Raw genomic sequence first — 11,507 nt, forward strand, 5'->3', positions numbered from 1 at the left:
CCTCCTCAGGTCTGGACGAGGTGGAGAGCATCTACATCTTTATTGATAATGAGATCATTGAGTATGACGGTGAGCTGGCCGCTGACACCCTAGTGGAGTTCCTCTACGACGTGAGTAACTGTTATAACATTATATAGTCATTTAGTTGTCGTGCCACCTCATTTTGCTCTCAGTCATTTGGTTTTAACTTCACTTTAACGTGTTTTTATTACTGTGTAAACACTCTCGGAAGTGTAGTGTATTAACAGGTAAAAAAAGGATAGAAAAAATAAGGCCAGTAAAATCTTTCTCGACCTTCTAAAATCTTCTCTTCTAATCTCTTCTCCCTCATGCAATCTCTGTCCAGGTGATTGAGGACCCCGTGGAGATAATTGATAATGAGCGTGAGCTGAAGGGCTTCCACAACATTGACGAGGACATCAAGCTGGTCGGCTACTTCAAGAGTGAAAAATCGCCCCGTAAGTACAGCCAACAAACTCTTGGGAAAGAACAGAGAAATCATGACTGAAATTACTAGCCCAGTCCCAGATGTGTTTGTGCTGTCATGCCAACTCCTATGCTCATTGTCACTGAATTGGCACAAAAAGATCTGGGATCAGGCTAATGAGTTGCTAGTCACAACTATTTCTGTGAGCCACATGCAGGTATTCTATGCCTGAATTCTGACAATTTTCTCAATCAAGTATGTCAATGACAATATCACATTAGGTTAATGTTATTTTTCTCTTTTACAGACTTCATTGAGTATGACGATGCTGCCGAGGAGTTCCATCCATTCATCAAGTTCTTCGCCACCTTTGACCCCAAGGTACGGAACCACAGAGCGTAAAATTAGAGTTGACTATTGTTAGGGCCGATTTGGACATATTTGTACGGACATGGAGCTCCATGTATATTTATGTAAATATATTAAATATTAATGTATCTGATGAAATATTAGGTACGTACCTTTTATGATTTATATTTACCTGATTGAGATATATTAATTTGTTAGTGTAACTCAGTTTTTGGACCCCTCCTCTTGCCCATTCATTGTATTGTGGTAAGTGTGTTAGGATAAAGGCAGGAAGTTGAGTCCTTGCTAGATGCGGGACCGGTATAGTTTTTTGACCATACAGACATACATACAGGTCATAATATGTATTTTCCATATTAAGTAATCTATGCTTTAAGTTGATTGGAGAATAATGTATTTGTTAGATATAAGAAGAATAAACTTTTTTGTTGCACCATATCCCTGGATGTCATTGAATGTTTGGCCGTTTGGGAACCTTCAGTGTGGACTGTATGCGTACCAAACAACCCCGCTTCAGGCTTGGGCAGTGGCTATGGTAAAAAGGAAAGGAAGCCACTACAACTATATTCTAAACTCCATTCTGGAATATTTCCATTGTCCCCAATGCAGACCAACTGTCTATACAGTGTACCATTTTTAGTAGTTTTAACTTGAAAAGATAAGTTACTGCGCTACCTTGAAGTGTTAAGTCAACTTAGGAAATCAAGTTTAGTCCACAAAACATAATATTAGTTACATTGCAAATACTTTAATTCAAAATGTTAATTCATCTTTTCATGTTGAAACAAGATTTCTGATAGCCAAATGAATGTTCTTTGTCCATATCCAGATTGCCAAGAAGCTGAATATGAAGTTGAACGAGGTTGACTTCTACGAGCCCTTCATGGAGGAACCAGTGACCATCCCAGGAAAGCCGTACACTGAGGCTGAGCTTGTAGACTACATTGAGGAACATGACAGGTGAGTTAGGGTCTGCAGTTCAGCTGAACTACAATCAGAAAAAAACTACAGCCAGAAGGCCTATACTATGTTATGTAGACAAAGTGTGGTTCAAACGACATTACTTCTTTTCCCAAGCCACTGTGCTCTTGCTTCAGCCTTTCCTTGCTTGCTCTTTTGGGTCTAGGCCGTGTTACTGTGAATGCACTCTATGACTGCCGATGTAAAAGGGCTTGATATCATTCTCATTCCAGGCCCACTCTGAGGAAGCTCGAGCCCCACAGCATGTACGAGACCTGGGTAAGATTTATTCACTCACTATTAAAACATTTAGAAAGCGGAACTGTCCGGTGGGCCTATTTCTCATGGAGATGTACAGTAGGCCTGAGTCGCGTTCCTTCTTTCCTACTTCCTTTAGGAAGATGACATTGATGGAGAGCACATTGTAGCCTTCGCTGAGGAGGATGACCCTGGTATGTACAGTGCACTAGTCCAAAGCAATGTTTCACTATATATTTTTTCTTATATTTACCATTTACTCTATATATATACACTACAGTATATATATATATATATATATATATATATATATATATATACAGTGCCTTGCGAAAGTGTTCGGCCCCCTTGAACTTTGCAACCTTTTGCCACATTTCAGGCTTCAAACATAAAGATATAAAACTGTATTTTTTTGTGAAGAATCAACAACAAGTGGGACACAATCATGAAGTGGAACGACATTTATTGGATATTTCAAACTTTTTTAACAAATCAAAAACTGAGAAATTGGGCGTGCAAAATTATTCAGCCCCCTTAAGTTAATACTTTGTAGCGCCACCTTTTGCTGCGATTACAGCTGTAAGTCGCTTGGGGTATGTCTCTATCAGTTTTGCACATCGAGAGACTGACATTTTTTCCCATTCCTCCTTGCAAAACAGCTCGAGCTCAGTGAGGTTGGATGGAGAGCATTTGTGAACAGCAGTTTTCAGTTCTTTCCACAGATTCTCGATTGGATTCAGGTCTGGACTTTGACTTGGCCATTCTAACACCTGGATATGTTTATTTTTGAACCATTCCATTGTAGATTTTGCTTTATGTTTTGGATCATTGTCTTGTTGGAAGACAAATCTCCATCCCAGTCTCAGGTCTTTTGCAGACTCCATCAGGTTTTCTTCCAGAATGGTCCTGTATTTGGCTCCATCCATCTTCCCATCAATTTTAACCATCTTCCCTGTCCCTGCTGAAGAAAAGCAGGCCCAAACCATGGTGCTGCCACCACCATGTTTGACAGTGGGGATGGTGTGTTCAGCTGTGTTGCTTTTACGCCAAACATAACGTTTTGCATTGTTGCCAAAAAGTTCAATTTTGGTTTCATCTGACCAGAGCACCTTCTTCCACATGTTTGGTGTGTCTCCCAGGTGGCTTGTGGCAAACTTTAAATTACACTTTTTATGGATATCTTTAAGAAATGGCTTTCTTCTTGCCACTCTTCCATAAAGGCCCGATTTGTGCAATATACGACTGATTGTTGTCCTATGGACAGAGTCTCCCACCTCAGCTGTAGATCTCTGCAGTTCATCCAGAGTGATCATGGGCCTCTTGGCTGCATCTCTGATCAGTCTTCTCCTTGTATGAGCTGAAAGTTTAGAGGGACGGCCAGGTCTTGGTAGATTTGCATTGGTCTGATACTCCTTCCATTTCAATATTATAGCTTGCACAGTGCTCCTTGGGATGTTTAAAGTTTGGGAAATCTTTTTGTATCCAAATCCGGCTTTAAACTTCTTCACAACAGTATCTCGGACCTGCCTGGTGTGTTCCTTGTTCTTCATGATGCTCTCTGCGCTTTTAACGGACCTCTGAGACTATCACAGTACAGGTGCATTTATACGGAGACTTGATTACACACAGGTGGATTGTATTTATCATCATTAGTCATTTAGGTCAACATTGGATCATTCAGAGATCCTCACTGAACTTCTGGAGAGAGTTTGCTGCACTGAAAGTAAAGGGGCTGAATAATTTTGCACGCCCAATTTTTCAGTTTTTGATTTGTTAAAAAAGTTTGAAATATCCAATAAATGTCGTTCCACTTCATGATTGTGTCCCACTTGTTGTTGATTCTTCACAAACAAATACAGTTGTATATCTTTATGTTTGAAGCCTGAAATGTGGCAAAAGGTCGCAAAGTTCAAGGGGGCCGAATACTTTCGCAAGGCACTGTATATATATATATATATATATATATATATATATTCTCTGCTCTTTCAAAAATCTGGTCATAAAAACATGTAAAAGTTAGATAATAAAAATGCAATTGTCAATTGTCTTCCAATGTTGGGGTGTAGAAGTGGCTAAAAGACTACAGTATCTAACCTTTTACTTTTCCAAGACGGTTTTGAGTTCCTGGAGATCCTGAAAGAGGTGGCCCGTGAAAACACTGACAACCCCGACCTCAGCATCATCTGGATCGACCCCGACGACTTCCCCCTGGTAAGAACAGGCTGAAGATATTTGAACTGGCTGAACATACTGTGTACAGTGCATTCGGAAAGTATTCTGACCCCTTAACTTTTTCCTAATTTTGTTACATTACAGACAAATTTAAAATGGATTACATTTTTTTATCAATCTACACACAATACCACATAATGACAAAGCAAAAACAGCTTTTTAGAAATGTTTGCAAATTAAAATAAATACATTGAAATAACTTATTTACATAAGTATTCATGCCATTTTCTATGAGCCTCAAAATTTAGCTCTGGTGCATCCTGTTTCCATTGATCATCTTTGAGATGTTTCTACAACTTGATTGGAGTCCACCTGTGTTAAATTAAATTGATTGGACATGATTTGGAAAGGCACACACCTGTCTATATAAGGTCCATCAGTTGACAGTGCCTGTCGCACAAAAGCCAAGCCATGAGGTCGAAGAAATTGTCCATAGAGCTCCGAAACAGGATTGTTTCAAGGCACATATTTTGGGAATAGTACCAAAAACTGTCTGCAGAATTTAAGATCCCCAAGAACACAGTGGCCTCCCTCATTCTTAAATGGAAGAAGTTTGGAACCACCAAGACACTTCCTAGAGCTGGCCGCCCGGCCAAACTGAGCAATCGGGAGAGAAGGGCCTTGGTCAGGGAGGTGAACAAGAACTTGATGGTCACTCTAACAGAGCTCCAGGGTTCCTCTATGGATATGGGAGAACCTTCCAGAAGGACAAGCATCTCTGCAGCACTCCACCAATAAGGCCTTTAAGGTAGAGTGGCCGGACGGAAGGTAATCCACAGTAAAAGACACAAGACAGCCCAGTTGGCGTTTTCCAAAAGGCACCTAAAGGACTTTCAGACCATGAGAAACAAGATTCTCTGGTCTGATGAAACCAAGATTCAACCCTTTGGCCTGAATGCCAAGTGTCACGTCTGGAGGAAACCTGGCACCATCTCTACAGTGACGCATGGTGGTGGGAACACCATGCTGTGGGGATGTTTTTCAGCGGCAGGGACTGGGAGACTACAGAGAGAACCTTGATGAAAACCTGCTCTAGAGGGCAAAGGACCTCAGGCTCGGGCAAAGCCTCACCTTTCAACAGGATACGAACCCTAAGCACACAGCCAAGACAACACAGGAGTGGCTCCGGGACTAGTCTCTGAATGTCCTTGAGTGGACCAGCCAGAGCCCGGACTTAAACCCGATCAGGCATCTCCGGAGGGACCTGAAAATACCTGTGCGGCGACACTCCCCATCCAACCTGACAGAGCTTGAGAGGATCTGCAGAGAAGAATGGGATAAACTCCCCAAATACTAGGCAAGTCAGTTCACTTCACTAGGGTAGGGGGCAGCATTGGGAATTTTGGATGAAAAGCGTGCCCAAATGAATGTGCCTGCTACTCAGCCATAAAAGCTAGAATATGCATATAATTATAGATTTGGATAGGAAACACTCTGAAGTTTCTAAAACTGTTTGAATGATGTATGTGAGTATAACAGAACTCATATGGCAGGCAAAGACCTGAGAAAAAAATTGGTTGATGCTTCTACTGAGAAGTGGGGACGAATGAGAGGGGAATGAGTTAGAGATCTGCCAGAGAGGCACAAGCTCAGTCTCGCGCGTTCACATGAGAGCGTGCTCTGTTCCATTGCAATTCTACAGACAAGGGAATTCTCCGGTTGGAACATTATTGAGATTTATGTTAAAAACATCCTAAAGATTGATTCTATACTTTGTTTGACATGTTTCTACGGACTGTAATATAACTTTTTGGACTTTTCTTCCGTGCCTTCCGCTGGACTTGTACGCGTGTCGTGAGTTTAGATTGTGTACTGAACATGTGAACAACAAGGAGGAATATGGACATAAATGATGGACATTATCGAACAAAACGAAAATGTATTGTGGAACTGGGATTCCTGGGAGTGCATTCTGATGAAGATCATCAAAGGTAAGTGAATATTTATAATGCTATTTCTGACTTCTTTTGACTCCAACATAGCGGATATCTGTTTGGCTTGATTTGTTGTCTAAGCGCCGTACTCAGATTATTGCATGGTTTTTTTATTTTTTATTTTTTTAAATCTGACACAGCGGTTGCATTAAGGAGAAGGGGATCTAAAATTCACTGCATAACAGTTGTATCTTTTATCATTGTTTATTATGAGTATTTCTGTAAATTGATGTGGCTCTCTGCAAATTCACCGGATGTTTTGGAACTACTGGACATAACGCGCCAATGTAAACTAAGATTTTTGGATAGAAATATGAACTTTACCAAACAAAACATACATGTATTGTGTAACATGGAGTGTCATCTGATGAAGATCATCAAAGTTTAGTGATTCATTTTATCTATATTTCTGCTTTTTGTGACTCCTCTCTTTGGCTGGAAAAATGTCTGTGTTTTTCTGTGACTTGGCTCTGACCTATCATAATCGTTTGGTTTGCTTTCGTCGTAAAGCCTTTTTGAAATTGGACACTGTGGCTGGATTTACAACAAGTGTATCTTTAAAATTGTGTAAAATACATGTATAGTTGAGGAATTTTAATTATGGGATTTCTATTGTTTTGAATTTGGCGCCCTACAGTTTCACTGGCTGTTGACAAGGTGGGGCACTACTGTCCTACAAACCCTAGTGAGGTTAAGAACAAATTCTGATTTGCAATGACTGCCTACCCCCACGGCCAATCCCTCCTCTAACCCGGGCGACGCTGGGCCAATTGTCACCACCCTATGGTACTCGATTGTCACCACCCGATCACGGCAGGTTGTGACACAGCCTTGGTACGAACCAGGTTCTGTAGTGACACCAGGTTCTGTAGTGCCTTAGACTGCTGTGCCACTCTGGAGGCATACCCAAGAATACTCAAGGCTGTAATCGCTGCCAAAGGTGCTTCAACAAAGTACTAAGTAAAGGGTCTGAATACTTATGTAAATACGACATTTCAGTTTTTTTATACATTTGAAAAAATCTCTAAAAACCTGTTTTTGCTTTGTCATTATGTGGTATTGTGTGTAGATTGAAATAGAAATAGAAAACGATTTGATACCTTTTAGAATGAGGCTGTCACGTAACAAAATGTGAAGAAAGTAAAGGCGTCTGAATATGCTGCATGTGTTCGAGACTGACTAAATTGGAGTTGGACAGTGTAGAATCACTGAATCCTGCAATCATTTTGTAATCCCAAATAACTACTCATTATGTGATCAAGATGATTAATTTTGCACCTGTATGTGTATCGAACAGTCTAACAAGGGAATATTAGAAATGTCCAACAGATACACTAAGGACTTGAAAAGCAGAACTTTAAATTGTAGTTTCCAAGACTCAGAATAAGCCTATATGTAGTATTTTTATATTTTTATTTTCTCTCTCTATCTCCCCTCTCTACCTCCCTCTCTCTTTTTAGCTTGTGCCCTACTGGGAGAAGACCTTCGGCATTGACCTCGGTTCCCCTCAGATCGGTGTTGTGGATGTGGAAGATGTAAGTCTGATCTTCCCACCTACTTTGTCTCTGTCGTCTCCTTTGTGTTATCCTCTTCTCCTATCTATCTATCTATCCATCCATCCATCCATCCATCCATCCATCCATCCATCCATCCATCCATCCATCCATCCATCCATCCATCCATCCATCCATCCATCCATCCATCCATCCATCCATCCATCCATCTTCTCTGGGAACCTCAGGTTTTTGATGGTCTACTCTCACTGTCTTCTCATCCAAGCCTCTCTTGAATTTCAGTGTCTTTCTGTCTTGTGCAGACTTAGTCTCCATCTTGTTTCGTGACATTAAAATTGTGATCTCACTGTGTGTGTGTTCCCTCATAGGCCGACAGTGTGTGGATGGAGATGGATGATGATGAGGACATGCCCACTGCTGATGAGCTTGAGGACTGGATCGAGGATGTGCTGTCCGGAAAGATCGATCCAGATGATGATGATGATGACGATGATGACGACGACGACGATGATGATGATGATGATGATGATGATGATGACGACGACGATGATGATGATGATGATGACGACGATGATGATGATGATGACGACGAAGATGACGACGACGACGATGATGATGATGATGACGATGATGAATAAAAGCTTACTTGCCATCCTTGGGTTGGCTCGGCTTTAGCCAACAGTGGCCGAAAGCTGGTACCAATCATCAGTTTCCTAACATCTCGTCAAACACATGTTGTGTCCCTTCCTGTTTGCTTCCTGTATCTCTTTCTCAAAGCCCTGATCAGATAGTCCGGTGATATGCCAAAAGGGCAACACCTAAATCAAATTGACTCACAGAAGGTTGGTGGCACCTTAATTGGGGAGGAGCGCTCGTGGTAATTGCTGGAGCGGATTAGGTGGAATAGTGTCAAATACATCAAACACATGGTTTGATGCCATTCCCTTCGCTCTGTTCCAGCCGTTATTATGAGCTGCCCAACCCTCAGCAGCCGCAACTGATTTCACTGGGTGAGAAAAGACATGGAAGCAGGGGGAAATTTTTGTCTGTGAAAAGAAAATGGGTTGCGGCTCAAATGTAAGATCAGTGTTCCTTGTTCAGTATGAAACGTTTGTCTCTCTCTTCATGTGGTTATAACTGTGAGTGTATGTGAGGACAAATTTGAGGAAAACTAGTATGTTTGACTTAGTTTTATCTCGTTTTTCACAATCAGGGTTGCTCCCTTTCCCCTCTCTCATTTGTTCCATTTGTCTGTACTCTGTAACATCTACATGTTTTCTACTGGTAAAGAGAAGAAACATTGTACTATATTTTACTATATTGTATTATTTTTTAAAGAGAAGGAAACTTAACCTCACTGAAATGTCTTGACATGTCTTAAGAAAAAATCAGTTTCGAAGAGTGATTATGAAGATCTTGGAATTCACAAAAAGACAAAATAACTTGATTGTTTCTGGTCCAATATTGGAAAAAAAATGAAAAAACAAACAATTAAAAATGTAATATTGTTGTTTGTCATAATTTCTATATGAATGTGGAAGTGTCTTTGTGTTTTTGTGACACAACAACATTTCTACAAACGAAAGCTACATAATTGTGAAACCTATAAGAACCAGTACATATTTTGATGATGGTGAAGCTTTACACATCAAATATAATCTAATTCAAGACTCTTGAGAATGTCAGAGAGACAAGACTGTGGCAACTTTCATGGCTCCACAAAACTAAAAGGTGCAAAATTCTCACAGGAGCAAACATTTCGTAAATCTGTCCCAGAGAGTATTTTACTGCCTTGATGAGGCATAAAACACATGATATACAGAAATACCTTCAGAAAGTATTCATTCCTGTTCACTTTTTACACATTTTGTTTTGTTACAGTTTGTGTGACTGATCTACTCATAACGTCAACGTTAAATTTTGTTTTTAAGAAAGGTTTACAAACTAATTAAAAATAAAAAGCTGAAATATATTGAGTATTCAACCCCTTTGTTATGGCAAGCCTAAATAAGTATCCCATAATACTTTGCATGGACTTTGTGTGCAATAATAGAGGTTAACATGATTTTTCAATGACTACTCCATCTCTGGACCACACAAATACAATGATCTGTGAGGTCCCACAATCACTTAGTACATTTCAAGCAGAGATTTGACCACAAAGACGTGTGATGCTTAGCAAAGGAGGGCACCTATTGGTGAATATGCATCCCTTTGAGCATGGTGAAGTTATTAATTACACTTTGGATGGTGTATCAATACACCCAGTCACTACAAAGATACAGGTGTCCTTCCTAAGTCAGTTGCTGGAGAGGAAGGTGACTTTAAAACAGAGTTTAATGGCTATGTAGGAAAAAACAGGATGGATCAAGAACATTTCACAATTTTGTAGTAGCCCTGAAACAAACTCACCTGATTCACCTAGTCAAGGGCTTGAGGATTAGTTGACCATTTGAATCAGGTGTGCTAGCTGTGGAACAGTTACAATACATGGAATGGCTTAGGGTCCCTGAGCAGAGGTTTGAGAACCCTTGCCTTAAATGCCAGATCGATAAGACGGAAGCCTGGACAGAATACATTTATTCAAAAACATAGATTCGATTTGTAAAAAGGCACCACATTTATAACTGCAAAAATGTGGCATAGAAAGTATATTTTGGTCTTTAATACAAAGCATTATGTTTGGGGCAAATCCAACACAACACATCCCTGAGTACCACTCTTCCTATTTTCAAGCACAGTGGTGGTTGCATCATGTTATGGGTATGCTTTTCATTGACTAGGACCAGATTTATTTTCTTTAACCTTGATTTACCTAGGCAAGTCAGTTAAGAACAAATTCTTATTTACAATGACAGCCTAGGAACAGTGGGTTGTCTGCCTTGTTCAGGGGCAGAGTGACAGATTTTTCCATTGCTCAAGGAAACCTTTCAGTTTCTGGCCCAAAGCTCTAACCACTACCACCACCTGCTGCCCCTGGATATTTTTTTTGTTAAAAATAATGGAAAGGAGCTAAGCACAGACAGCGTAATGGGGGTTCAGTCTGTTCTCCAACAGGTTCAGTCTGTTCTCCAACAGACAAATTCAGCTTTCAGCAGGAAAATACCCTAAAACCCAAAGTCAAATCTACACTGGAGTTGCTTAACAAGACAACACAGAATATTCCATAGTTACATAGTAACAATTTTGACTATATCTGCTTCAAAATCTATGGCAAGACTTGAAAATGGCTGTCTAGCAATGATCAACAACCAACTTGACAGAGCTTAAAGATTTTCTTTAAGAATAATGGGCAAATATTGCACAATCCAGGCCTGCAAAGCTCTTAGAGACTTACCCTGAAAGACTCAAAGATGTAATTGCTGCCAAAGGTGATTCTAACATGTTTTGACTCAGGGGGTTGAATACTTATATATCCAATCTAATCAAAATAAACGTGTTTTATTTTCCATTAATTAAAAAAAATATATATATACATTCTTCCACTTTGACAGTAGAGAATTTTTATCACACTTTGTAACACAACAAAATGTGTAAAAGGTCAAGGGGTGTGAATACTTTCTGATTGCACTCTATGCTTCAATGCAGTCATATTCGTGGCTTATTGGGGGAGGGGGGGGGGTATGTATTTTTGGAAACCCTTCCCATGAGAGTGAATATCATTCCAGTTCATCTGTTCTGTTCTATTTAATCAAATCTGATTAACCCAGTCCACTGCTTGCTATGAATTCCATCTGACGGTGTTTGCACGTGTAGGTAAAAAGAAAAATAATGTCTAGTTTGGAACACTGACAACCAAAGAGCATAATTATA

General features: G+C 40.1%; 1 protein-coding gene across 2 annotated transcripts in view; it reads left to right on the forward strand.

Moving 5' to 3' along the window:
* LOC110531519 (calsequestrin-1) overlaps positions 1-9,666 on the forward strand; it is a 33,391-nt gene extending 23,725 nt beyond the window's left edge. For both annotated transcript variants that reach the window (XM_036989198.2, XM_036989199.2), the window contains 9 exons: positions 10-110; positions 347-458; positions 735-808; positions 1,626-1,756; positions 1,990-2,035; positions 2,154-2,208; positions 4,125-4,225; positions 7,641-7,715; positions 8,063-9,666. In XM_036989198.2, the coding sequence (XP_036845093.2) occupies positions 10-110; positions 347-458; positions 735-808; positions 1,626-1,756; positions 1,990-2,035; positions 2,154-2,208; positions 4,125-4,225; positions 7,641-7,715; positions 8,063-8,332 (965 nt within the window). In that variant the 3' untranslated portion in view covers positions 8,333-9,666. The remainder of the gene's footprint in view (positions 1-9; positions 111-346; positions 459-734; positions 809-1,625; positions 1,757-1,989; positions 2,036-2,153; positions 2,209-4,124; positions 4,226-7,640; positions 7,716-8,062) is intronic.
* Positions 9,667-11,507: the final 1,841 nt, after the last annotated feature.

This window comes from Oncorhynchus mykiss, chromosome 9, assembly GCF_057628025.1.
Source record: "Oncorhynchus mykiss isolate SJ-2025 chromosome 9, ASM5762802v1, whole genome shotgun sequence".
NCBI classification, from domain to species: domain Eukaryota; kingdom Metazoa; phylum Chordata; class Actinopteri; order Salmoniformes; family Salmonidae; genus Oncorhynchus; species Oncorhynchus mykiss.